Genomic DNA, 27824 nt, shown 5'->3' on the forward strand with positions numbered 1-27824 from the left:
GGCCCAGAGACGTGGCCTGCTGATGAGGGGTCGGGCGCCCCTGGGGTCCAGTGCCAGCTCTTAACCTGCTTGATGAGTCAGGAGAATGAGCTCCAAAATGGCCCCGCCTTTCCCGCACCCCCAGATCTGCCTCCAGCCTCAACAGGAAAGGAGACTGGTTGGGAATTTTCCAGGGACCGAGGTGAGGGAACACCCCCCCCGCCCCGCTCTGGGGTTAGAGGGCCGGTGCACGCGGCTCCCTATGTCCGGACGTGCAGCTCTGCCCCTCTGTGTCCAGGCAGCTCTCCCCTCATGTCTGGAAGTTTCAGGAAAGGGGGAAAAGCCCTACAGATGAAAGCAGGTTTCCGCCTTGTCAGATTCTCCACCCGACCTCTAATTAGAAGACGGTAATGAGATTCAGGGGCAGTTTTCTCCTGGCGGCCAAGATTACAATCTGCAGCTTTTGCCTGAGCCCAGGGACATCACAAAGGTCACACTGTCCCTCCAGCTCAGCCTGGCTGCACAGATGGGCTGGGGGACACACTTCCTGTTCCCAGCTGCTGGGCAGGACCTGGCCGAGGGCTCCCCACTCAGACCAGGGAAAGGCGAGGCCCTGGTGGGGATCAGGTCTACAGAGGCCACACAAGGCCCCAAACCTTTCAGGGGAGCCCGGGGGCAGGTCTAGTGTGGGTACTAGTGCTCTGTCTGTCCTCTTTCCCCTGATGTGGCCTAAGGCATCCCTAGGAGCCACCCCCGCAGGTGCGATGCTGGACTCTACCACCGGCTAGAAGATGCTGCCACCCTCAGCTCACCTCGGGGGGCAGAGGCTTGTGGGATCTATGGAGCCACACCGACCTGTGTCCTCACCTGGGCCCGCACTTAGGAATCCTGTGCCCTTGAGCAAATAGCCTCGCCTCACTGAGCCTCAGTTTCCCCACCTGTAAAATGGAGAGGGTAACAGGGATCTCCACTGGCTGCCTCTCTCAGGAAGCCCAGGGGTTTGCCCTGGCCAGGCCCCAACCAGGACCAGGGCTCTACTCTGAGTGAGGAGATTTTATGTCTTTTTAAATTGAAGTACGTTTGATTAGCAATGTTTTGTTGGTTTTTGGTATACAGCATAGTGATTCAGTTACATATATATATTCTTTTTCATAATAGGTTATTACAAGATATTGAATATAGTCCCCTGTTCTACACAGTAGGACCTTGTTGTTTTATCTGTTACATATACAGTAGTTTGTATCTACTAATCCCAAACTCCTAATTTCCCCTTTGGTAACCATAGGTTTGTTTTCTATCTCTGTGAGTCCCTTTCTGTTTTGTAAATAAGTTCATTTGTATCATTTTTTTCAGATTCCACTTGTAAGTGATATCATATGATATTTGTCTTTTTCTGTCTGACATACTTCACTTAGTCTGATCATGTTTAGGTCCATCCATATTGCTGCAAATGGCATTATTCATTCTTTTTCTTATCCAATTGTCTGTAAATGGACACAGGTTGCTTCCATGTCTTGGCTATTGTACATTGTGCTGCTGTGAACACTGGGGTGCATGTTTCTTTTCGTATTAGAGTTTTCTCCAGCTATATGCCCAGGAGTGGGGTTTCTGGGTCATGCGGTAGCTCTGTTTTTAGTTTTTTTAAGGAACCTCCACACTGTTCTCCACAGTGGCTGCACCGATTTACATCCCTACCAACAAGGTAGGAGGGTTCCCTTTTCTCCACACCCTCTCCGGCGTTTATCATTTGTGAACTTAAAAAAAAATTTTTTTTATTTAATTACTATTGTATTGTTAAAAAATTTTTCTTAATTGGCAGGGGGAGGTAAGTAGGTTTTATTTTGCTTTTAGAGGAGATACTGGGGATTGAACCCAGGACCTCATGCATGGTAAGCATGTGCTCTACCACTTGAGCTATATACCCTCCCCACTATTTGTGGACTTTTTAAATGATGGCCTGAGTGAGGAGGTTTGGAGGAGAAGCGGATATGACCTGACTTTCTGGCTGCTGGGTGGTGAACAGAATGTGATGAAGTCAGGAAGCACCTAGTGGGGAGAACACTGCAGCGGTCCAGGAGAGAGAAGATGATGCCCTGCATCATGGTACAAACAGAGGAAGTGGTGAGAGGCGGTCAGAATCATGGGTATCTGAACATGAACTCAACAAGATTCCCTGACAGATTGAATTGGGCGGGGGTGACTGAAAAGGAGGAGTCAAGGGTGGTTCCATGGCTGCTGCAGGAGTTCCAGCCATTGCATCTGCATTCCAGGTAGCAGGAATGAGGAGGAGGAGGGAAGTAAAAAGGACCACTGAAAAGGCTTTCCTGAAGTCCAGCCAAACCTTCTGCTAACATTGGTCAGGTCTTAGTCACGTGACGGTCCTGGCTGCACAAGGGGGTGGGAATAGTAATCTCCTGGCCAGGTGCAGTGCCATCGACAAGGACAGAGAGGTGCAGCTGATAGAGGAAAGGGCAGCAAGGACACTGGTCAGGCGGCCACTTTGAGATGCTGACCAAGGTAAACGTAGCCCAAGGTCAGCTCCCGGTGGGTATGGGCAATGCCCTGCATGCTGACAACCTGGGCCAGGTGGTGTGCCCCACGGACCTTCTCCACCTGCAACCTGCGGGAACTAGACGGAATTTCTCCTCTGCACACAATTTAATGGCGCCAATTCCTGGGATCCTTCAGGGTGAGTGCCGCAAATTAGGTGGTTGTGAACTTGGCCCCATAGGAGTACATGGTTGGCTTGGGCGGTGACGGGTAGCCAGGAGCAGCGAGAGAGAGACAGCACCAAGGCAGAGTCGGGGGCCCAGCTGGCTACTGATCTACCTCAGGGCTGGGTTACCTGGCCAGGCCCTGGCATGGACAGGGTCTGCCCACCTCCTTGGGTTCTTGCCTGCCTGGTCTCCCGGGATTTGAGATCTGGGAGGAGGTCGCTGGAGGAGTGAATGGTTAATCTGTGGTTTTTCTAACAGAGGGTCTCATAGCTGTCCCTGCTCCAGAAAGAGGCCCCTGGAGGCAGAGAGAACCAGTGTCAAGACCGCTGGAAGCCCCTCTGGTCCCTCAGGACTCTCCCAAGTCCACCCAGCACTGGCTCCCATCAGCAGCTGCTCTCCTGCCTTCTTCTCTAGGGTGCCCGGCCCCCGGCCCCCAGCCCTTCCCCCAGATCCTGAGCCACCAGGAGTCACCAACAGCTTGAGCTCCGGAAAAAAAACCTTAGTCAGTGGTTTTAGTGGCTGGACTGGGGCCAAGGAGAGACTCTCAAAGCTGGGCCCACCTCAGTGGGGATGGGGGGTGGGGGTGTTAGGGGCGGCCCCGCCCATCTCCCCCTTGCCAGCGCTAGTGAAGCTTCTGTGCACCTGGGCGGGCTCCCCAGGCATCTCCCACCTGGGGGGGCCCTGACAGAGGAGGGTGGGATGTAATCAACCTCCAGGTCACACTGGAGCCAGCCCTGGCTTCCCCCACCTCTCGTCTGCCCCTCCCCCTCCCCAAAAGGGGGCCTATGGAATGAACGGAGCGAGTGCATTTGGGAAACCCCGGGGCTGACCCCCTTCTCTCCTCACACCTCATTAAGCCTGCCCGCACCTGCCGCTGCTCCCACCCAGAAAACCAAGGTCAGGACCAAGTGTGTGTGGGGGGGTGGTTTGCAGCCTTGAGGCTCCCGGTGAAGTCAGTCCCTCCACGTGGTTCTGGCAATGCCCTCCCTCCCGACATGAGGCCCCGGTGGGAGAGGGTTGGATGGCGCCCCGCTCCGCCCAGCGGATGCTAATTGAGACCCATTCCTTTCTGAGGAACCTGTTGTCAGTTTTATGGTTCTGGGTTATGTAAACAGCGGGAGGAGAGTGCAGGGAGTCAGGGCCCGGGGGCCACCAGGCCTGGGCGCCCCCTCCTCCCTGAGGCCACCCCCTTGGGCTTGGGGCAGCCTCCAGGCTCTGCTCTGACACAGACCGTCTGAAAGGGGGGGAACCCCACCAGAGAGGGGATGGAAACTTGGGTTTCTGGCCAATTCAGCCACTGGGCTGGAGCAAACGTTTAACCCTTGCTTGTGTGGGTGATGGAAACCCAGACCCCATGGAGGCTCCCTGATGCCCACATCGCCCGCTGGGTCCCCAGCATTCTTTCTGATGGACCAGCCTAGCCTCTGATCATGCCTCCAGTTTGGAAGTAGGAGACACATGAAAAAGAAGAGGATTGCCAAAAAGTGTGTTGCTTTCCAGGAGAGAAGGGACCAGCCCTCATCCGGACTTGTCCCTGCGACCTCACAGGTAACCCCGGAGGGGGATAATCAGCCACATTTTACACCTGGAAACACTGAAGATTGATGTCGTGTCCAGGGAACCAGGGCAGGGCCAGTTCCATGGCCCAGGCTCTGCCCACCACCTGCTTCTGGGCCCAGGCCACCTTCTCTGAAGCAGCCACAGCTCCCACATGGATTTAACCCAGACTGGGCCCCTGCATTTCTTTGGTGAGGATTGAGGTGGGGGAGAGGGTGGTGGGGGAGAGTAGGGGGTGGTCAGGGTGCTCATCCTTGGTAAAGCAGGCGCCCCCTCCCTGCCCAGCATGTGAGAAACAGGGTCCTTCACCTCATCCCAGATGTGCTGGGTGGGCTTCAGCACCCCCCTGTTTGAAGACCTAAGTCTTCAGCATCCAGAGGCTGGATCCTTGTCCAGCCCCTCCCTCTCCTTTCCCAGATTGTGTCACCTCCAGCGACCTAATGGAAAGTTGCTGCCACTTCAGTGATGGGTGTCCCAGAGCAGGCTCAGAGAGGTTCATTTACATGCCCAGGGTCACACAGCCTTTGTGCATCGGAAGCCACAGATGGCTCCCATGGGACAGCAGCATCCCATCAACTCCGATGATTGAAATCACATGTGGGTAGCGATAACAGAGAGGGTGCATGTTTGGAAATGACCATGGCGCTGCCCTTCCCTGTTTTAAATTTGGGTTCTAAAACCTTTAGGTGGGGCGGGGCACAGTGAGTATCTGTGCCAGCGGGGATTGGGGGTGAGAAGCCACTCAGAACCAGAGTGGGGTGGGGAGGGGGTCTAGGGTGGAGGTGGGCATCCCAGGGGAGGGTACTGGAGCCCGAGTTGGGGGGGAGTCTCAACTGCGGAGTTACAAATATGGAAAGGGAGGATACCAGGATGAATGCTGTGGCCCTGGACCTCCAGCGGTATTCGAGGTATGGCTGTGAACTTGTGGCTTTCAATACATGTAGATAAACACAGGGAGAAATCTAGACGTGTGTGGTGCCTGCGCACGTGTCTCCAAGCTCTGTCCACGGAGGGACCCAGGAGCCGTGGCATCCCAATGGCTGTGCACGCACCCGGGGCCCAGACCTAGGTCTCTATTAGTAGTCTCCACTGGAAGGAACCAGGGCTCCTTGGAGAAATGCCTGAGTCCAAGAAAAGTACACGATGATCTGGGAACATCTTATTGGGCCAGAAAGCAAGGAAGTGCTTGGGGAATGATGGGGACACTGTCAAGGACACAGGAGCCAGCTGAAGGGGCTCTCGTGGTCCAAATCTGGGACAATGTGGGCATCGGAATAAGTAGTGATAGTAAGGATTATAACCCGCTGAATACGGTAGGAAAACAGGAGTCCACAGTGATGGAGATAAATTAGTAAGTTGAACATTTGACAAGGACTGGGATATTTAGTTTTCAAGTCCCTCCCCACAAACCACTCATTAATTCCAAAGGAGAAAGATGTAACTTCAAGGGAGCTGTCTTGTCAAGTGATCAAAGATGACATCACCAGTAACGGGGAGGCGTGCGGCAGCTGATAGGGTTCAGTGGAAACATGGCACCCCGTCCATGGTTTTCCTGCCGAAGAGACGTAGCTTGAATTTCATCGTGAGCGCGGGAGGCAGAATGCTGGCTCCCCCCAAAGACGTGTACCCCATAAACCAGGGAACCTGGCAATACGTTACCTTCTGTGGAAGGACTTTGCAGCGTGATTAAGGTTACAGACCTTGAGATGGGGAGATTATACCGGATTATCCGGATGGGCTCAATCTAATCACATGAATCCTTAAAATTGGAAACCTTTTCCTGGCTGGGTCACAGAGATGCAGTGAGAGGAAGCCAGCTCTCTCCCCTGGCTGCTGGCTTTGAAGTTGGAGGCAGCCCCCTCCCTGACCCCCTGCAGCCAGGGAATGTAGCCTTTAGAAACTGGGACCAGGCCGCAGTTTTCAGCTGGCAAGAAAACAGGGGCCTTGGTCCTACCACCTGAAGGAAGTGAATTCTGCCAGCTACTCAGTGAGCGGGAAACGGAGTCTCCGCAAGAGCTTCCAGAAAGGGGGTGGCCTGCCGACACCTGGATTTCAGTCTGGTAAGATCCCCATGGGATCTCTGACCCACGGAACTGGAAGAACAGATTTGTGTTGGTTCAGCTGCTAAGTGTGTGGTGATTTGTTATGACAGCAACAAAAAACGAATACGATGAGGAGACATCAGAGAAGCCCCTACCGAGGGATACAGGGTTCACTGTCAAGCACCTTGAAAGAACTAAAAATTCGTAAGACCAGAGACCAACAGCTAACTGGAAAAATGGGCAGAAATGAACAAGCAAAAACGTACAAGCGTTTCAAGAAGTATGAATGGTCAGTAAACATATATCAGGTGATTAACCTCATTTGTAATGAGGGAGAACAAGTGGAAAACCACAACGAGATTCCATTTCATTCACCAGATCGGCCAGACTGCTGATGGCCAATGTCTGTGACAACGTAGAGCTGGGGCCGAGATCGGCGGTCCTTCAGCCCAAATGGGCCAGCCCTGCTTTTGTAAATGAAGTTTCGTTGGAACACAGACTTGCTCATTTGTTCGTGTGTCGTCTAGGGCTGCTTTCGAATAGTCGTAACAGAGACTGCATGGCTGCCAAAGCAGAAAATACTTTTGCTGTGTGGTGCTTCACTGACATAGTTCTCCAGCCTCTGATGTAAACTGGCAGGAACTCTCATGACTACGTTGAAGAGCTATTGGGCAATAAGTGGTAGAATCAAAGGTGCACAAACACTTGAATCTGCAATTCCATTTCCAGGTATTTACCCAGAGAAATGACCAAATATTAAGGAGACAAGGACCGTAATGTTCACTGCATCACTGTTTATAATGGCAAATAATTGGAGACAACTCAGCTGCCCTTAGCAGGAGAATGGATACAGATACCCTGGGCTATTTTAAAGGGTGGAATTCCATAGGGCAGTGAGACTAGATGACGCAGAGTACATACGACATGATGCTGTATCTTGCAAACAAGGTTAGGTGAAAAAGGAAGTTGCAGAAGAATACACACATATAAATCCATTAACACGAAAGTCAAAAGTGCAAAAATGCTCTCTCCCAGTACACAATTGAATTAGGCTATAAATTTGGCTTGGACAAAACAGAGTCCAAGATAATAATGACTTGGACAAGATGATTTGTCTCTTCCAATGGAGCAGCCCGGAGGATGTGGCCAGGGGCTGGGATGGTGACTCTGCCCATGTTGTTGTCCAGGGATCCAGGCACCTTCTGGCCTGTTGTCCCACTCCTGCCATGGTCTGCATGGCCCACAATGGCTTCTTACCATCACCTTGATATTCCAAGCAGCAGGATGAAGAAAGAGGGAGGAAGGGACAGACTGCCTCCTTTTAAAAACTGACCTAGAAATTGCACCTGTCATTTCTGCTCACTCCTCATTGGTCAAAACTTAGTCACATGGTCACCTCTGGCTGCAAGGGAGGCTGGGAAGTGTATTGTTTATTCTTGGCTGCCACATGTGCTGGCAAAATTTGGAAACAGAATAAATGAATATTAAGAGACACATAGTAGTCTTTAATTGTTTAGGAATATATCCATATGTGGTAAACCTTTAAAGAAAAATAATGAATTGACAAAATCTGGATAGTGATGCTCCCAGGATGGTTGTGAAGAGGGGAGGAAGGTGAAATGGTGGAGGGACTCAAAGGGAGCACCTAAGATTCTACAAAGATTCTGTCTTAAAGCCAAATGGTGGACTCATGGCTATTTATTGTTATTCATTGAAACATACATTTAATTTTTATATCCTATCTTGCATGTATAATATTTCATAAAAATTACATAACTAATTAAAAGCAGGTTATAGAATGTATTATGATTTACATAAAAATGAATGAATAGCATTTATTATTTTCATTCTGAATTTAATTACTCTTTACCTGGCATTTCCTCTTCTTCCACTGGTGCCTGGGGGTTGAAGGTGGGACAGCCTTACCTAGTGGCTGCACTGCCTGGAGCTGCGGCATCAGCCTCTGCCCTAAGACATCAGGTCCTTCATGTGCCTACAAACAAGGTTCCCCTATTCCCTCTCCCAGTGACTTTTAATTCTTCCCGGGCACAGTTCCAGCTGGCTCGGAATTACTTGCTCCTTCCTGAGAAGGCCATTCCAGCCCTCCTGTCACTACGTATTCACTCAATAGACACATAGCACCTTCCAGGTGCCAGGAATTCACAGATGACTCAGAGCCCTTCTCTGTTCTCTCCTTCCCCAAAGCCATCTCCGTCCTCCATTCCCATTTGTCTCTCAAGACCAGCCTACAAGCCACCTTCTCGAAGCCCTCCTTGATTTCTCCAGTCATATCGGTCTCTACCTCTCCCATCCTCTCACTACATTTCTTTGCTCCTTTAATATTAGAACGTTAGAGTCCCTTGTCTCACTGCTCCAAGTACTGTTCTGAAAGGCAATGGCACAAGGAGCAGATCCCACGTCCCCTCTTAAGAGCTGTGTACACTTGCTGAGTCACCTGACCTCTCTGTGCTCAGCGTTCCACTCGTAAAACGTAGGTGATAACTCCTCGGAACCACATCAGCGCCGACATATAAGGCCCCAGCCCCCGCGCCCCGGGCCCCTAGCACACTTCCCGAAATCGATCCTAGGGTGTAAATGTTGAAAATGAATGCTTGAAATCCTGCTCCTCTCTAGAAAGCTTGGCGCGGCCCTTTCTCTGCTGACCTTCACGCCCTTCCGGATGGAGGCCCCGCAGGGCGAGTTCCTTGTGTTCCCGACCCTGCAAGACGGCGGCTCAGAATCCCAGCTCCGCTGGAGGATTAGCGGGCGCTGGGACAAGTGCGCCGCTGCCCGGCCCCGCCCCCGCAGACCCCACCCCCGGGCACGCCTCCACCCCTCATTGGTTTGTGTCCCGCCAAGCCCCGCCCCTACAGGCATCACCCTCACGCCCTCTCTCAGGCCCCGCGCCCACACGGCCCCGCCCAGGCCCGCCTCTCGTTGGTGAGCGCCCTGCCCCAGCCCCGCCTCCTTGTCGTCACTTCCGGGCAGAGTAGCCCGCGGAAGGCGGAAGTGTGTCTGTCAGGGCGGCCGCGAAGCCGGGCTGAGGTGTCCCTAGTTGGCACCCCGCGGCTCTTCCGGGTCTGGGCGTGGGGACACCAGGGTGGCCAGCGAGAACCAGCGGGTGACGAAGCCATGAGGCGGCCGCGGGGCCTGGCGGGGTCTGGAGGTTGACTGCTCCCGCCGCCTTCCGCGAGGCCGCCTCCTCCAGGCAGCCACCCGCCCCTCTCAGGGTCTCGCGCCCCAGCGTCCTCCCGGCGCCTTGGACCGAGGCTCCGTGGCCCCCAGACCCCCCGCTATGACCGCGGCCGCCGCCTCCAACTGGGGGCTGATCACGAACATAGTGAACAGCATAGTAGGGGTCAGTGTCCTCACCATGCCCTTCTGCTTCAAACAGGTGAGTCTAGCGGGCAGTGGTCGCCGCCCTCGCCGCCCCCGCCGCCCCGGGCTCGTCCCCTCACGGGAACCAGGGCTGGGGGAGGCGGTCCCGGAGCCCGCCCGCCTCGGGCCTGCAAGAGAAACCGAGAGTTCCCTCAGTGAAAAGCTTCCTCACGACTAGTAACTTCAGACCAAAGTGCAAAGTGATCTTCCAGAAGTGGAAAGTGACCACAGGATTCAGTGTTATCTTTCTTTATTATTATTTTTTAAAAACTCTGACCCTACTGCACTTGTATGTAAGAAGCACACACGTCGAGCCCCCCAGGCCTTGGAACTAGACTGGGGGGTTGGTTACAAGGTGATAACTAAATCTGCCAGGTTGTACACTGAAGGTCTGTGCATTTCACCGTTTGCATATGTTACCTTAATTGAAAAAATCTGAAATTCCAATGTTAAATACCGTGGGAAAGAAAGTCACCATTTCTGAGGTGTGGATTCATTTGGCTTCTGTTTAATCCACAAATATACAGGCATTCGGTACTTTAGAAAAGGGAGGTTGATGGAATTATCAAATTGGGTAACTTCTTTCCTAAAAATGAACTTCTCAGCTTCCCGTGTGCCACGGTGGAGGTGCTGCTCCCCCGGGCAGGAGCTGTCCAATAGATAGAGCTGGCTTGCTTGAGGGTGGGAGAAGAGGAGGGGGACACAGGGAAGGGCAGGTGGTTATCAAGGCCTCAAAGGCCAGCCTTATGTGATGAAACCAAATAGGTGGAAAAAGGGAAATTAGATGGACATTTTGGAACTGAAACTGGCACAAGTCGTTTAATTTCAGATTAATACTTTGCATTTTTCATGTTTAGCATCTTTGGAATAAAAATAGCAAAAAAAAGAAAAAGAAAAAATGTGTTTAGGGTTCCCATGTGAGTGGTTGATCTGACTTGGTTGGCAAACACGTTGTCGGGAGGACAGAGACTGCAGGCAGATGTGGAAGGCCACGCTGGCGGCTTCCGGAACCCCTGGGGCAACATCTGTGTCTAGACGTGTGAATCCCAGCGTGGGCCGGCCACCTAAGGTGTTTCTGGGCCGACTACGTGTCCCAGTGTGCACTGCGACTTGCCTAGCACAGCACTGCATTCTGGGAGGTGTAGTTTACTGGTCCTGTGTCTGCAGATCAGGCTGCCATCCTCGAGGCCTGTCTGCCAAGTGCCACCATGGTTCAGATTTGAGAAATGATTCAGATTTGTATGTCTGCCGGGTGCTGGGTACGACGCCCCCGCCAGAGCATTCAAACTCGGCCCTGGCTGACTTGCCCAGAGAAGAGCTCAGAGGGAGGGGCCTTGCAAGCCAAGACCTGGATGTGGTCTGCCCTGCCTCTAGGGCCTGGCCGAGTTCCCACACGCTCTCACTCGGACTCGGCTCCTTCTCCATGGGAAGCCCCGTGGCCGGAATTCAGTGTGAGGTCAACGGGCAATTCGGGGATGTCTGGCAGCCATGCCATTTTAAAAAAGTTTTGGTTTGGGGGTTTTTGTTTTGTTTATTTGGTTGATTGATTTTAATAATTTGGGTACTTTTCCAAGAGAATTAACATTTTATTGAAGTGTAATGCATACAGAAAAGTGAACACATTTTAGGTGTCCTCTTGATGAATTTTCATAAAGTTAACAGCGTATGTAGCCAGCTCCCAGATTAAGGAGCACAGCATTGCCAGAGCCCCCCAGCCCCTCCCCACCGCCAAAGGTTCCCCTCCCACCTCCAGCACTGGAGGTCAGTGTGGCTGGGTTTAACTTTATGCGAATGGCTCGTGCAACAGGTTCGTTGCAACGACTGTCTAGAGTCCGTGCATTTATTTGCCCTCTAACCTTTGCCAGGCAGGTGTGGCGTTTCCTGTTTTGAGTGCTTAGGGACTGGGGCACAGGCTCTGACCCTGTGTATACGTGCCCCGGCGGGCTGACCTCGGGCTGGGTAGCAAGATCGTGGGATATGTGTACATTCTGCTCTGGTAGAAGCTAGTAGGACAGTTGGTTGTTTCTTCAGTTTTTGGATTCCAGATAAACCTGCTGTAAACATTGGCATACAGGTCTGTTCATGAACACATGTTTTCATTTCTTTTGGGTAAATACCTAGGAGTGCAATTGCTGGTCAGATGGTGAGTGTCTGTTTAACTTATAAGAAAGGCATAAATGTCATTTTTAATGTCTTTCTTCCAGAATGTGTTTATCACTCGTGGCTGTTGCTCCAAGTGGCTAGAAGGTGGCTCACTGTAGGGTGTCTGCAGGGACCTGGGGAGACTGGGAAGGGCCAGGAAGGAAACGGTGTCCCTGGTGCTGTTTCGGGATCACGCATGGGCTTCATACCCGTGGACAGAGTGCGTGGCCGCCACATCCAGGGCACTGTCCGTTCAGTGCTAGGAACTGTCACCCGTAGGCAGGGGAATAGGATGGGGCTGGGGCTTCGTGTGTGCGAGAACAGGGCCCAGGAGGAGGGCTTTGGGGCACCACATACGTGCTGTTCAGTGTGTAAAGTAAGGACACCAGGTAGTTTTGATTTTGTTAACGTCTCTGTTTTTCCCCACCCTCCAGTGTGGCATCGTCCTGGGGGCCCTGCTCTTGGTCTTCTGCTCTTGGATGACTCACCAATCCTGCATGTTCCTGGTGAAATCCGCCAGCCTGAGCAAACGGAGGACCTACGCTGGCCTGGGTGAGGGCGCCACCTCTCCACGGGGTGGACCTTTCTCAGTACATTAAGAAGTGTAGCGACCTGGATCGGGCCTGGGCCTCATTGCTTTATTTTTCTTCCACTTTGTTCTTAGAGAGTCCATTGAGCAGCAATTTCTTTCTTATTTTAAAATGTAACGCCCTTTGAAAGCCCTGCTAATGTGAACACAAGCCTCAAGGCCGAGGTGGTGCTCTTTCTCCTGCCCACCTTTAAGCTCACACACACGCACAGAGGCCCCTCCCAGCTCAGCTCACACACACACACAGAGCCCCTCCCAGCTCAGCTCACACACACACACAGAGCCCCTCCCAGCTCAGCTCACACACACACACACAGAGCCCCTCCCAGCTCAGCTCACACACACGCACAGAGCCCCTCCCGGCTCAGCTCACACACACACACAGAGCCCCCTCCCGACTCACACACACACAGAGCCCCTCCCAGCTCAGCTCACAGACACACACAGAGCCCCCTCCCGACTCAGCTCACACACACACACACAGAGCCCCTCCCAGCTCAGCTCACACACACGCACAGAGCCCCTCCCAGCTCAGCTCACACACACACACAGAGCCCCCTCCCGACTCACACACACACAGAGCCCCCTCCCGACTCAGCTCACACACACACACAGAGCCCCTCCCAGCTCAGCTCACACACACACACAGAGGCCCCTCCCAGCTCAGCTCACAGACACACACAGAGGCCCCCTCCCAGCTCAGCTCACACACACACACAGAGGCCCCTCCCGGCTCAGCTCACACACACACACAGAGCCCCTCCCGGCTCAGCTCACACACACACACAGAGCCCCTCCCAGCTCAGCTCACACACACACACAGAGGCCCCTCCCAGCTCAGCTCACACACACACACAGAGGCCCCTCCCAGCTCAGCTCACAGACACACACAGAGCCCCTCCCGGCTCAGCTCACACACACACACAGAGCCCCTCCCGGCTCAGCTCACACACACACACAGAGCCCCTCCCAACTCAGCTCACACACACGCACAGAGCCCCTCCCAGCTCAGCTCACACACACACACAGAGCCCCCTCCCGACTCAGCTCACACACACACACACAGAGCCCCTCCCAGCTCAGCTCACACACACGCACAGAGCCCCTCCCAGCTCAGCTCACACACACACACAGAGGCCCCTCCCAGCTCAGCTCACAGACACACACAGAGCCCCCTCCCGACTCAGCTCACACACACACACACAGAGCCCCTCCCAGCTCAGCTCACACACACGCACAGAGCCCCTCCCAGCTCAGCTCACACACACGCACAGAGCCCCTCCCAGCTCAGCTCACACACACACACAGAGCCCCCTCCCGACTCACACACACACAGAGCCCCCTCCCGACTCAGCTCACACACACACACAGAGCCCCTCCCAGCTCAGCTCACACACACACACAGAGGCCCCTCCCAGCTCAGCTCACAGACACACACAGAGGCCCCTCCCAGCTCAGCTCACACACACACACAGAGCCCCCTCCCGACTCACACACACACAGAGGCCCCTCCCAGCTCAGCTCACAGACACACACAGAGCCCCTCCCGGCTCAGCTCACACACACACACAGAACCCCCTCCCGGCTCAGCTCACACACACACACAGAGGCCCCCTCCCGACTCAGCTCACACACACACACAGAGGCCCCCTCCCGACTCAGCTCACACACACACACAGAGGCCCCCTCCCGACTCAGCTCACACACACACACAGAGGCCCCCTCCCGACTCAGCTCACACACACACACAGAGGCCCCCTCCCAGCTCTGCTGCCGCAGCGGCTCGGCGCACGTCTCCTCTGCTGACTTGGGTGCTGTCCGTTTCCTGAGCCCCTAGACACTTCCCTGTGAGCGGCCTGACGGGGTCTCTCTGCCCATCCCGACTGTAAATCCCGTGGCAGACTGTCCGGGGGCTCGTGCTTGCGGCTAGGAGCACGTCCCCGCCCCCCAGCAGCATGTGTCCTGTTTCCTGATGCTGTTGGCTGCGGTTTTGTTCCCTCTGGTTCTTTCTTTCTTCCTCTGATTTCCACCGAGGCAGGCATCGCCCTTCCTGCTTCCTTTCAGTTTGGAGTATTTCCTGGGCAGCTGGGCTCTGAGGGCTGGTGCGTGAGGCCTGCGTTCTCTCTGCTGCCTCAGGACTCTGGGCTCCGCATGCCATCCTGGGGATACATGGTGTGGGTGTTGAAATGCAGCACACGTGTCATCTGTAGCTGGCCCTGTGCGCGTCTGGGGAAAACTCCTGTCCTCAGGATGAGAGCCCCGGACGTCCCAGTTCATGTGTGGCCGGGACACCGGGTCTGCTCGCGGAGGGCCCGGCCCGACCCTGCACTCACAGCTCTCACAGCGGGAGGAGGCGGCAAGAGGAAGTGGTGTGCAGCGTTCCGGGGGCCGAAGTACGGACACCTGCAGGTCCCATGCATGGGCTTCTGGCAGCGTGACCTCTGGTTTCCTACCAGTCTGCCTGTGCTGCATTGGCAGCGAGATGCTCGCGTTTGTTCTGACCTCAGAACTGAAGGGGTGCTTCCTTCTCTTTCCATTCCTATGAGGCCAGAGCTGTCAGGCTTTTTTATTGTTGGAGTCACTGAGGGAGGTGAAATTTATCAGCCAAACTTGCCACCCTCTCCACCCCTACCCACGAGACCAAATTCTGCTTGGGGTGTAATGTGCTCCGGGGCGGGCCCCTTCCTCCATCTGCAGGGCCGTGGCCTTTGGGGTGACCCTTTCTCCCCACTGAGGGCCTCTGTGCAGTGGAGTTCCTGTAGAAGATATCCCATGAAGTGCTTGGCTGTGCCCTGAAAGAGGACGGGTGACCCTAGACTGGGGAGGCCATGGTTTTTGACAGCTGTCTGTCTGATTATTCTTAGAAAGTTCCTAGAAGGCAGATTGGTTTGGCTAGATGTGAAAGACTGAGGGAAATTGCCCCATGGACGCCTTTCTGCGTGGCTGTCTGGGGCTCCTATCTCTGACTGCTCGTGGTGACTGCAGCGTGGTTCTAATTGCTAGAAGCAAAAAAGATCTGAGACCACCAGTGGTCTCTGGTTATGTCTTTGGTACCAAACAAGGGGGCTCAGTTGAGCTCCCACAGTCCCCTCGCCCAGCCTCCACCATCTGCTGCCCTTTGTCCTGGCTCGGTCTTGGCACGTTTCAGAAGTGGAGAGGCCCCACTGCTTGGAAAGGAGCCAAGATAGAAAGAGATGAGACTCTCTCAGACCCCGTGGGTCAGCAATCCTCCCATACCTCTTGGGCCGTCTCCTGCTTGTGGGCCTCTCTCCCACCCTCTGCCTTCTCCTGGCCAGAGACATCCCCAAGAGCTTGTGAAGCTGCCAGAGAGGGTGGGCTCGGAGGAGAGTGCCCACTGTATCCCGGTGCTGCAGGGCCGGGACAGGCAGCCTCTGTCAGCAGACCCCCAGCACGTGTTGTCTGCTGGATCCGTGGGCATCGGGCAGCTGGGGGTTGAAGAGATGGACAGACGGCCTCTGTCTAGACCAGGGGACAGTGCAGGGGATGGTGTGGGAATTCCTGGAACGGCAGGCGTAGCTTGAATAAATAGCCTGTATAAACCACCTGCACTCCGAGGAATGGGTCGGTGGTTTCCCCACGTGTCTGCCACCGAGCCTCGAGTTTGCGTTTGCGACAGTGTCTCAGGTCTGTTCATCCCTGGAAGTGATCACAGCACTGCCCCTGCTGCTCTGGCCTGTGCATTGGCATGGCCGGAGAGTGAACCTTGTCAGTTTGGGGAGTTACAGCGCTGGTGGATCTTTTGTTGGTGTTTTTTGTTTTTCATGGGTTTTTTGGCTGCTTGTGGACTGGTTTGTGACTTCTATCCTCTTCTTACTTGCTGCTCCCTCACCCCGCAGGTCCTGCTTTTGCGTGAACTTTTCTAACCCCCCTTTTCAGGAGATACACAGCTGTGCCGGACAGTCAGCCGCCTCTGGAAGTCTTGGCCCCCGTGAGGCCACTCTGAGCTGGGCCTGCACTCAGGGAGTGTGGCCGGGCCTTGGGGCCACCTCGGACCCCTCAGTGTGCACTGGGGATGTTCTGGCATCGTGCCTGATCCTGTTGCCCACCCTGGTTTCTGAGGGTGGGGCCGCAGAGGCCTATCCAGCCAGTTTCCTCCCTGCCGTTGGCAGTTGTGTGACCTGCACCTGGCGAACCTTGCTGGGCAAATGAGGGTCATAAAACCACCCTTCCCAACACCCAGTATTCCCTGCATCTCCTGACCCTCGTCTGTCCAGCAGATGCCCATCATCCCCTGGTGGATGGCAGCAGGGTGTTGGGTGCCGTCCAGGCCCTGGCTCTGGGGACGGCTGGGTTGAGGTCACCACCCCCAACTTGAACAGCACTGTTGGGTGAGTGCTTTCCTGTCCCTGCCTGGCCGGCAGGGGGCGTCAGAGGGTGGGTGGAGGGTATGGGAGTGGGGCAGGGGTCCCACACTCTGAGCAAGGTGGGCTCAGAGCTGTGGGCCAGGCTGTGGCCCCAGGAGGAAGAGGTGACCCAGCCCCCCAGGGGAGACCAGAGAGCCCTCCCGACACCAGTCTCAGCTCCGCTGCTGGGAGGAGTGCTGGCCCTCGGTCCCTGTGAGGCCCAGCCCGTGAGCTGTAGCATGCTGGTCACAGATGGAGAAGGGCTGCCCAGCCCAGGAGCATGGGGACCTGAGTGTCCAGCCCACACAGGGTGTGCTTTCTCAGAAACCATCCCTGCAGACCCCTCCCAGCCTCGCGGGGCTGGTCCGGTGCTGTGGTTCCAACCTGGAGGGGCAGAGGGCAGCGCCGGACCCCGTCGCCCTCCCAGTGCCGAGCGGGCGTTTGTGTTTGAGATCAGGATTGGAGGTTGCTGAGGGGCCGACACCTGCAGTGGTGTGCGTATCGGGGGCCGGGTGCGTGGGGCGGCCCGGCTGAGGAGCGGGGAGCGGTGGCTGCACAGGCAGCACCTCGGGGGCAGCCCCGGGAGGGTGTCACCGTGGGAACCGGGCGAGTGTTTCTGGGTGAAGGGGTGCCACCCCTGCCATGTGCGCTGACCTCCCAGCACACCTTCTGTTCCCTCTGTCCAGGATATTGGTAGGTTTTGGAACCTTCTCTGGCAGGGTGCTCTGAGCATTTGGAACATGCTGTGGAGCTCAGCTGCCTTTTGCAGAAGGAAAAGGGATGGGATGGCTGGGCGCAGCCGCCCTCACGCTCAGGCTCCAGGTCGCGGGTCTCAGATGACCCCGAGGTGCGAAGTGTCCGTGCGGTAGTCGGACAAGCCAGCGAGGCCGGAGTGACCCCCTCTGCTTCTCGAGGCCGGCGGCCCGGTCGCCGTGCGGCTTCCTGGCTTTTGGCCGTGCTGCGCCTCTTTCTCCGTCAGCTCAGAGTCACGGGTGGTTTCTGGCCTCATTCACGTCAGGTGGCCCTTGCCTCCTGCTCCCCCCCCCGGGGAGGGGGCCGCGGGGCAGGAAGCGGGCCAGGCGCTCACGCGCACCCAGGAGACCGGAGCTCTCTGCCCTCGTCCTGCTGGGCCCTGGGCGTGGGACGCGGGCTTGCCGGACCCCGTCAGGTCCTGGGAGGGACCTGCTGGGTCGGCAGCTCTCAGTCCCTCGTCTGCTGGAGACGGTTCCGCCGGCAGGAGGCAAGGGCCGAGGGGCCCCGCTACAGGACGCGCCATCCGCCAGCAGGGCAAGGGGGCGGGCCCGAGCGCACTTGTCCCCTCCAGTCCCGAAGTACCACAGTTGAGATTTTCTTCTGAAATAAAAGCCCTGAGCCAGGTCCCTTTGGTGTGAATGTGAAAACTGGATGTGCCAGGGCTGGGCCTACGGCCCCCCGGGCCCCTCCCTGCCCGCCGCCCACCGCCCGCCTGCCCAGCTTCTGCCCCGGCCCAGCCTCCTTCCTGCCTCCTTCTCGGCTGCCCACCTGCCCAGCGGGACACTGCTTCTTCACTGGGATGACGTTTCTTTTCTTTTCCTCTCTTTCCTCCCTTTTTGTATGAAAAAACCAACCTGCCCATGTCTTTCCCTGGCTTTGTTCTTATTTTCTGTGATTCTTATTTATCAATGGTAGGTCTGAAAAAAGCGTGGGACCGAAATTTAGAAATATCCCCCTCACACTCGTGCAACTCCAGGCCCACGGGTTTTTGTCAAATCTCCCTCCACGACTTTTATCGGTAACGTCCTCATGGATGGGCTCCGTGCTGCTGGCTGAGCGATAACTCTCCTTTCTTCTGCGCCAGCGTTGCACGCCTACGGAAAAGCGGGGAAGATGCTGGTGGAGACCAGGTAGGTGGTGTGGCCTGGGCGGGTGTAGTCCTCTCTGTGCTTCGCCTGCAGCTGAACAGACTTGAGGGCTGTCACACAGTGAGGGGTACGTTTCAGATGCAGGCTCGTCCGTAACTTAAAATATTTTTCTCTGAAGTGTTACTTACTGAGTAGTTGAAAGTTCGACTTATTGTACCCTTAAAATGGTAAGTGTCAAGGCTGAAAGCCTTATTTAAGTCTCACTAAGAACAATATAAAAGTGGGGGCCCCCGGGGAAGGCGACCAGGCGGCCCTCGCCCCGCGGTGCTTCGTCTCAGTTCTGTTCTGGGGAGCGGTGCACCGCCCTGCCCCCAGCACCGCTGTGTAAAGGTGGCATTAAGCTGGGAATGTCCTATTTTCTCCCTTTGGAGTACAGTTTTATGAGATGAAAAAATGGCTGGGAAATTGCACTTTGGGGCTTCTAAATTAGGGAATTGGAAACCGGAAAGAATAACCTGTTCTGAAGCAGTCGATTGTCCTTTTAATTTGTCTCACGTGGCAGTGCATGTTTGTAGCACCAGAAAGAACTTGTAGAACCTCCTGTGGAGAGGAAAACGTAACCCAGATAGAGTTCGGTGTTGCTCAGTGTTCCTTTCCGAGTAAAACTGCAAACCCTGCAGAACCCACCACCGTCCTGTAAACTGTTGGGTGTCAGCCCCGCGCCCTCCATCCAGCCCCTCCCTCGGGTTGTCACGTGTCAGCGGCTACCCAGCAGGGAGGGGCGCCTTTGGGGCTCCCCGGGACCCTGGGTGTCAGCTGAGGGGCCGACTAGGATGGTGATGAGCCGGGGCCTCTGTGAAAACGCGCTCCAACCATGCCTTCCTGCCGGCAGCATGATCGGGCTGATGCTGGGAACCTGCATTGCCTTCTACGTTGTGATTGGCGACTTGGGGTCCAACTTCTTTGCTCGGCTCTGTGGGTTGCAGGTAAGGACACGTGCAGGTGTCTGGTGCGTTGGAAGGCCCGTGGGACGCTGTCAGCCCACCTCTCAGCCTGTGTCCTGGGCCTGCTCTGGGCCTGCCTGCAGGTGACGGGCACCCTGCGCGTGCTCCTGCTCTTCGCTGTGTGCCTGTGCATCGTGCTCCCGCTCAGCCTGCAGAGGAACATGATGGCCTCCATCCAGTCCTTCAGTGCCATGGCCCTCATCTTCTACACTGTCTTCATGTTTGTGGTGAGTCTAGAGGGTGACAGGAGAGTGACCTTAGAATTGTCCCCAGGAGCCCAGAGCACAGACAGGGCGTCTGGACTCAGGAGCAGGGAAGGCTCAGCCTGGGGAGTGAAAGTTCACGGAGGGACCTTGCACGCGGGGTCTGTGGCCAGGAGTGCAGGCTAGCCTTCATCACAGGGGGAAGGCAGTTTTCTCTTCCTTCCTTTGTTTCCCTTTCCTTTCTTTTCTCTCTTCCTTCCTCTCTTTTTAATTGGAGAATAGTTGAAAACAGTACAGAGACTCCTTAAAAAAACTAAAAATAGAGTTACCACATGATCCAGCAATCCCACTCCTGGGCATGTATCTGGAGAAAACGCATTAGAAGGTACATGCACCCCAATGTTCGTAGTAGTTCTTTTCTTTTTAAAAAAATTTTTTTTGGTGGTGGGGAGTTAGTAAATTAGTTTAATTACTTTTAGAGGAGGTTCTGGGGGTTGAACCCACGACCTCCTTTGTGCTGAGCACACGTTCTCCCCTGAGCTCTGCCCTCCCCCTTAGCGGTTATTTTCCCGTGAGAGTTTATGACCAGTGGGACGGGGGATGCAGCAGGGCATGGGTACTCAGAGTGCCCCTTTCCTTCTGAGCTCTGGGAGGCCTCCTGGTGGGAGCTCCCGGACCTGAACCCCCAGGCCTGCCCCGGCCCTGGGAAGGTCAGACCTGATCTCTCCTGTGAGAGCTGAACCTGAGAGTCTGTGCAGCAGGCTTTCCTTAGGGGACTGAGCCCCGGTGGCGAGCCGGCGTCCCTCTGCCATGACGGCCAGCCCGGTGACCGGCTCTCTCCGCTTAGACAGTCCTGTCCTTGGTGGGTTTGGAGGACCCATGTCTGCTCAGGACCAGCAGGGACCTGCCAGGCCAGGGGACTGTCCTATCACCCAAGGCACTGGGGGCAGGCACAGCGAGGGGGCCTTACTGCTGACCATCTGCACTCAGGAGGCCCTGCCGTGTGTGCTCCTCGTGGCAGTGCTCGGGTGCACAGCAGAGGGCAGCGGCCCTGGGACCACACCAGACCCTGGGCCCCTCCAGCTGGCAGCCCCAGGCTTCGCCGCGAGGGAGCTTGGGGCCAGACCTGGAGCCCCCAGCCCGCCTCTTTCCCACCATGGCGCAGGCCCCACCTGTGCTTGCCGGCCAGTGCCGAGCTCTGCTGTCCTCTCCTCGCACAGATCGTGCTGTCCTCGCTCAAGCACGGCCTTTTCGGTGGGCAGTGGCTGCGGCAGGTCAGCTACATCCGCTGGGAGGGCATCTTCCGCTGCATCCCCATCTTTGGCATGTCCTTCGCCTGCCAGTCGTAAGTATTGCTGGCCCCAGGGCCTGAGGCAGGAGTGTTTATGGGAGGGGTACGGGGCCAGGAGGCGGGAAGCGCAGTTTTCTTTAACAGGACGGTGCAGGCCCTCGCAGCGTCCTGTGCGCCTCAGTGGGGCTGAGGGAGGGAGTTGGATGTTTATTCAGAGAGAAATTGACTTTATTCCCGGGCTGTGTTGCGGGCGCTGTTGGTGAGAGCACTGGTTTGCCAAGTCCCCCGCGAGAAGAGCTGGCTGCGGGGAGCGCGGAGCAGCCCGTGCCGTTGACTCACAGCCCCAGCATCCTGCCAGGCTGGAGCTGTTCGTGTGAGAATACTTCAGAGGAAATTGCACAAACATTGACTTCAGACCGCCGGGGACGCGCGTGTGCGCGTGCACGGCGGGCGTGCTCTCTCTGGCACGCACCACGCTGTAAGTGCAGATCAGGCTGTTGCTGTAATTCCGGCAGCACTACCTTCTCTGCCGAATGGCAGGCGCCTGGGATTCATGCCCAGTCGGACAGTAACCCGCTCGGCAGAGAGGCACCGGTCCCGCAGGGCCGGCGGAGCCGCCCCGCAGCTCCCCGGGGCGTGAACTGTGCTGGGTGTAAACTCACGTGGCAGAGAGCACTTGCTGAGACGGCTGTGTTCACACCCGCACGCGGCGTCTGGATCCTTCCCCACACATCGTCTCCCTTGGCAGCTCAGTCCCGCCTGCGCACACCCCGCACTCGCTGTTTGGCGTCCCCGTTACGAGTGGTGACAGAAGTTACATTCTTTTGCCATGTACCTCGTTACCGGTTGTCCTTTTTGTCTGTTGAGCTTGCTTTTTTAAAGGTAAACCCTGGTCGGGCTTTTTGGTGGTGGCTGCTCCGTGGCCAGGCCTATCTGCTGGGTTTGGGTCTCAGGTCGAGTTACCGGTTCCAGAGGGTCTGTGCACACACGGGGGGCGCGGGGCCTGCAGATGCGCCCGCGGCCCCAGGGAGCGGTGCTGAGCCGTCCAGAGCCCGCACTCCTGCCCCGCATCTCTGCATGGACTACGTGCAGGGCAGGGACCACAGGCCCCCGCCTGCCGGGCTGGTCTCTTCCTGGACAGGCCAGGCCTTTACTTTGTCATCACCCTGTCCCTTTCTGGTCTTTGCAGTAGATGAGCATGTAGTGGTGCAGAACCACCAGGCCTGGGCTGCGTGGTGGGTCGGGTGCTGGGGTGGACTGCTGTGGGGGTCTGGCTGCCTCCATCTGGGGTTCCTGGCGTGCAGGTAGGATTGGAGGAGGGTGGGCACCGCGGCCTTTCCACACTCCTCCAGCCTCTGTGCTAGGCACAGTTCCCTCCCCACAGTGTCAGCAGCTCCCAGGCAGAGTATTCCCTGTGTGCGGGGAGTGTTGGGTGGGGCCGGGGTGGGAAGCCCTTGTCCTAAGAGCAGGTGCGCAGGCTCTCTGGTGTGGATCTGCTCCGGCCTGAGGGGCTGGTCAGTGCCCAGACACTCGCGCCGTTTCCCCTGCAGGTCCTCTGCCAGCTCCCTGGGCTGTGTGGGGGTGTGTGCAGTCACCCCATGCCCTCCGCCGTCCGCGGGTGACCCTTGCCCATGGCGGATGGCTGAGGGGCAGTGTGCAGAAGCCCAGGGAGTGGCGCCAGCTTCTGCTGGCTGGGCCCCTACCCCCGCCCAGGCCGTGTCCTTCCTTGTTAGTAAGGTTAGCGGGGCTCCTTTGTTCTCCTTTCACTGTTTTACGGCAGTTTTGGGGTTTGGCTCTGCTGACTGTTGTGCTTTGCATTTACGTCCTGCCGCGCCCCCTCCCGGCCTCCTGCGTGGCAGGACCACTGGCCTGGCTCCCTTGGGGCACCGTCACCCCTCCCTCCGGGCTGCACGGCTAACCCTCGTCTTCTCTGTGGCCCACCTGTCGCAGGTGCCTAGGCCCCTCCTGCCGTTAGCAGAGAGCCCGCTGGACGTGTCCCTCCCACGCCCGGCGGCACCTCTGGCCCCCTCGCTGAGGCGCTGAGATGGGATGGTGGCCCACCTTGTTTGTTTGACTTTCCATTCTTTTGACAGAGATGCTCTGAAACGCTTCCTGCTTGCCCTGTAAACACGGGCTGCGTCAGCCCGGCCCCAGGCTCCCTGAGCGGTCGCGCTCCCGCTGCCGCGGAACAGCCGGCCTCTCATTCTGCGGCACTTCCGAGCCTGAGCCGTTCACAGAGCGTGCGTTCGGGGAGGGCTGCGAGTGCCATCCTGTAGCAGGAGACTGTGGCCTCGGCTCTGGCGGTGGCCCTCCGGGTGGGAAGGCAGCTGTCAGAGACTTGGCTGGGGCCCCGGGGGAAGGTGTGTCTCTCTGGAGCCTCTCTGTGAAGTCGCTCCCTCTCACACAGCCAGGTCCTGCCCACCTACGACAGCCTGGACGAGCCATCGGTGAAGGCCATGAGCTCCGTCTTCGCCTCCTCCCTCAACGTGGTCACCACCTTCTACGTCGCGGTAGGGACCCTCCCTCCTGCTCCTCCAGGCCCCACTGCGGGCCTGCCCTTGCTCCCTCCCGCCCCGGGTGGTGGTGGTGGCGGTGGTGGTGGCAGCCCCCCGGGCAGCTCTGCTGGTCCACTCAGCTCCCGGCCCAGCCGCTCCCCGCACCCCCCCTGCTGGTGCTGGTGTCCGTCCCAGTCCCAGGAGGAGTGCCTCCTCTCCCTGCCTCCCCAAGACCTCCACTGATTCGCTGTAGAGAGGTGGTCCATTGTAGAAATCGGAGAGTATAGAAAAGCAGAGAACGAACATCATGGGCTCCAGCCCACGGGTGCAGACACAGTGCATGTAGGTTTTCCCGCTAGTCTTTTAATTCTCCGGTCCCTTGTGTTTTTCATGTAACAAGTAGAATTATAAATACACTGAGAGCCTGGCTCACTCCCCTGAACCCTGTGGCTCTGCCACCTTCGTCGGCTTCGCAAATGCCCTCCGCACTGAGCCTCAGCCCGTGGGGCCGTGGTTTGCCCCACAGTTCCCTAGCGTGGGTTTTGAGCCAGATTAAGATCAGCCCGTCTGCTGGTCTTGTGGGGCGTTTGGCGCCCTCTTTATACCCGGGCAGCTCCTCCTCCTGCTGCCCTGTTGTCCCTGTGAGAAGCCACCTTGGACCCTCGCCTGTAGGCCGCCCGCCTCTCTCGTCCAGGAGGCGGTCTGCGAGCTGCCGGGCCTGCTCGTGACGAGGTCCCGCCACACGCCCTCTGCTGCTGTCCTCCCGCAGGTGGGGTTCTTTGGCTATGTGAGCTTCGCGGAGACCACAGCAGGCAACGTGCTCATGCACTTCCCATCCAACCTGGTGACGGAGATGATCCGCGTGGGCTTCATGATGTCGGTGGCCGTGGGCTTCCCCATGATGATCCTGCCCTGCAGGCAGGCCTTGAACACGCTGCTTTTCGAGCAGCAGGTAAGGTGCTCGGGCCCCTTGACGGTGTCCTGCTGGGAAGCGTTGCCGCCCGGGTCTCAGTTGCGTTCTCCTCCAGTGGCTTTTGCTAGATCCTCATTTTCCTGGGCACTGGCCGGCAGAGCTTTTCCTAGATAAACATCAAAAACTCAAATAGAGTGAAATCTCTTAACGGGGATCTTTTTTTGAACCCACTTTGGAGAAAAGAGCCTCTGATCAATCAGGTTGATTCCAACAGGAGATGTGGGGTCAGGCCCAGTGTCCAGGCAGGTTAGGCTGTGTCCCGAGACTTCCCCGCTCCTCCCCCTGTCAGGGGTGTCAGGGGCTGGCCTCAGTTCCACCCTGCATGAGAGGAGTGGCCAGGAGCTCAGAAGAGCTGGCTTGATCGACAGGAGCTGATGACGGCCAGCTGGGTGGGTGGATGGGCACTGGGGTTGGACCACTATTCTCTTTACATTTGTGTAATTGGAAGTTTTAGCAATTTGACAAAAGGTGTCTGAGCCTGCAGGGAGGCCGAGTTTCGCTTGCTGTCGTGTGTGTAGGCCCTGTGCCACGTCATCCTTTGTAAGCAGTTGTCAAACATACCATGGGAACTACAGTTCTCCTTGCTCCCTGACTGCCACCAGGTGGATGGAGGGGCCTGGGTGGGAACTTGTGCCCCTGGACAGGGCCCGGGTCATGGCTGTTCTTGTGTTCCCACCTACAGTCTCTGAGCCTGGTCCGTGGTCTCAGCCAGGGCCCCTGGTGGCCACACAAGTTCCATGTGAACTGTCTAGGCCTTGGGGGAGGGGGAGAGTCTGGGAGACGCATGGGGGGTGGCTGCCTGGGTCTTTGGGACAACTGGAACCAGGCTCAGTGTCCACATGGCTGGCGTGTGGTTGAGGCAGCTTCCCGTGGTTTCTGCCACCAAGGACAGTGCCTCATGACGGAACCCCAGGCCCCCCCACCCCCCCCAGTTAGCTGTCCAGGGACCTGGACACCGAGCACGGTCTGATTGGGCTCTGTCCGATCACGTGGCCACAGGTCTTCCATCTGATGCAAACTTGCATTTCATATCTGAACAGCATTTGTGTTTTTGTAGTAACATATTTTACTCATTTTTTGAATTAAAAAGTCAGCAGCGGCGTTAGAGGAAATGCTGTCAGGAGGCGGGTTTACGCGCAGAACCTCCATCTTCACTGGGGTGGCCGCTCTGCTGCCCGCAGGGCTGGTGCGCGTCTCTGCCCCCGACCCCCTGCGCGGCTCTCCTCCTGCCTCCGGCCCACCTGTTCCCATAGAATCCCTTGCTCTTGCCTCTGGTCAGCTGTCCCGGTTGTTGCTGGCCTTTGACCCTTGACCTTCAGGAGTAACTCATGACCTCCTCGTGCATGTAGATGTGGGTTCTTCCTCTCCTCGTGGAGTGTTTCTTGGGTAAATTTCTAGGCAGGCTCCTGAGTTAGAAAGTGTAGACCTAACGCCCTCCCTCACAGGTCCATCCTAAGATAGCTGCCTGTCAGAAGACAATTCTGGGCGTTGGGGGCCTCCACACCCTAGTTCTGGAAGGTTCTGAAGCTTTACTTGAGTGGCGCTTTCCTAGCACAGTAGCAGGAATCGTGGTCAGCCCCTCCTGTGTGCACCCTGCTGTTCTAGAAGCTTCACTCCTCTCGCCCCCTTTGGTCCTCACCGCAGCCTGACGGGATGCTCCCGGTCCCCGCGTATATGGACACTGAGCCTGAGGCTGGAGGTGGAGTCTCTTAGGTTTGATCACGGCCGGTTGTGACCTCTCCCCTTGTCTTCTTCCTGGACGTGGCTGCTGGAGATGAGGGTGCGCGTGCGCGTGGGGGGCCGCTGCACCCTGAGACGCGCACACATCCCCTGAGACAGATCTGCATTCTGTTTCCCGTGCAGTGCGGCGCTTTTACAGGTCTCCCTCATGGGTGGCGTGGCTCCAGGAGCGAGGTTCGCCGCTGCATCTCAGGGCAGAGTTGCGCTTGTCCCCGCAGTGGCCGTGACGAGCAGCCTGTGCCTCCCTGGTGTCTGCAGTTCCGCTCGCAGGTCCACCTTCAGGCGACCTGCCTGCACCCAGAGCGGGCCTGCCGCCCCCGGGGTGGACCCGCCTGGGGAATTGCTAACAGGAGAGAGGAGAGGAAACCGGTCATTGCAAAAATCTTTAGTTTTTATTTTTTTTCATGTAGCAAAAAGACGGGACCTTCGCCGCTGGAGGCTACATGCCGCCCCTGCGGTTTAAAGCCCTCACCCTTTCGGTCGTGTTCGGAACCATGTTCGGTGGAATCATGATCCCAAACGGTGAGTGGGGGCCGCACCCGCTGCCGGCCCTTCCTCCCCTGCTGCCCATCCTGCTGTCGCACGTGGGGCCGCGGGTGTGTCAGATCTCACACCCTGTGCCCTTGCACCCCGCTCCCCACTGCCGTCTGGAGGGGCGTGCCGACGGGCCTTCGTGGCGAGGTGGCTGCTGGCTGTGCTCGCTTCTGGCTCACCCCTGTCGCTCTCGTCCCCAGTGGAGACCATCTTGGGGCTCACAGGCGCCACGATGGGCAGCCTCATCTGCTTCATCTGCCCGGCACTGATCTCCAGGAAGGTCCACAAGAGCTCGCTGTCCTCCCAGGTGCGTGCTGCGCGGCCCCGCTTGGGGCGGGCCCGGGGCGGGGCGGGGAGGAGGCCGCGCTCCTGATTGCTTCTGTGAGCTCGCCGTGCTTCTTAGCACAGAAGCAGCGTGGGTCCGCATGTGGGGTTAAGCCGCGGGGAGCAGCCTTGGCAGCGAGGGCCGCCTGTGGGTGGGGAGGCTTTGCAGGCCTGGCATCCGAGTCACCCCAGCTTGCTAATTTGAGCATCAGATACTGAACAGATTTTCCCGAATGGCTGCATGTCTGTCTGGGGACCGGGCTATCCGTGTGTGCTGCACACTCCCCATCCCCATCCCTCCTGAGGTCACCCCTATGGTCTCGCTAAGGACTATCTCTGCAGGGCCACCTCTCCAGCCTTTCCCTGTTACGGACAAAACCTTGGTGCATGACTGCGCACGAGCATTTCCATGTATTTGAGGAAGAGTCTAGGACGCCTTCTGGGAACGGGATCCCCGAGGGCCTGTGTGCAGGTCAGCACTGCCGCTCCGTCTGCCTGAGGGTGGCGGCGCGTCTCGGCCTCCCTGGGGTGCAGCTGCGCCTCTCTCTCCGTCAGTAGTCTGTGCCCTCGGCTCACCTTTTAGGAGTTGCTGCGCTTTTTCTGTCTGGTGCATCTTGTAAGCGTTTCGGAAGTGCGGTGCGGACACGGCAC

The 27824-nt window shown here is 57.0% G+C and overlaps 1 protein-coding gene and 1 non-coding gene across 3 annotated transcripts in view; one reads left to right on the forward strand and one right to left on the reverse strand.

Annotated features, from left to right (window-relative positions):
- Positions 1 to 1830: 1830 nt before the first annotated feature.
- Positions 1831 to 1906, reverse strand: TRNAG-ACC (transfer RNA glycine (anticodon ACC)). The gene has a single exon. It is a non-coding gene; the product is annotated as a tRNA-Gly (tRNA).
- A 7382-nt stretch (positions 1907 to 9288) lies between these two features.
- The window catches only part of SLC38A10 (solute carrier family 38 member 10), a 35663-nt gene continuing 17127 nt past the window's right edge, over positions 9289 to 27824 (forward strand). For both annotated transcript variants that reach the window (XM_031469317.2, XM_031469318.2), the window contains exons 1-10: positions 9289 to 9689; positions 12250 to 12367; positions 18606 to 18651; positions 19502 to 19595; positions 19697 to 19840; positions 21037 to 21161; positions 23515 to 23617; positions 24372 to 24554; positions 26726 to 26837; positions 27050 to 27156. In XM_031469317.2, the coding sequence (XP_031325177.2) occupies positions 9591 to 9689; positions 12250 to 12367; positions 18606 to 18651; positions 19502 to 19595; positions 19697 to 19840; positions 21037 to 21161; positions 23515 to 23617; positions 24372 to 24554; positions 26726 to 26837; positions 27050 to 27156 (1131 nt within the window). In that variant the 5' untranslated portion in view covers positions 9289 to 9590. The remainder of the gene's footprint in view (positions 9690 to 12249; positions 12368 to 18605; positions 18652 to 19501; positions 19596 to 19696; positions 19841 to 21036; positions 21162 to 23514; positions 23618 to 24371; positions 24555 to 26725; positions 26838 to 27049; positions 27157 to 27824) is intronic.

Source organism: Camelus dromedarius, chromosome 16, assembly GCF_036321535.1.
Source record: "Camelus dromedarius isolate mCamDro1 chromosome 16, mCamDro1.pat, whole genome shotgun sequence".
Classification (NCBI taxonomy): domain Eukaryota; kingdom Metazoa; phylum Chordata; class Mammalia; order Artiodactyla; family Camelidae; genus Camelus; species Camelus dromedarius.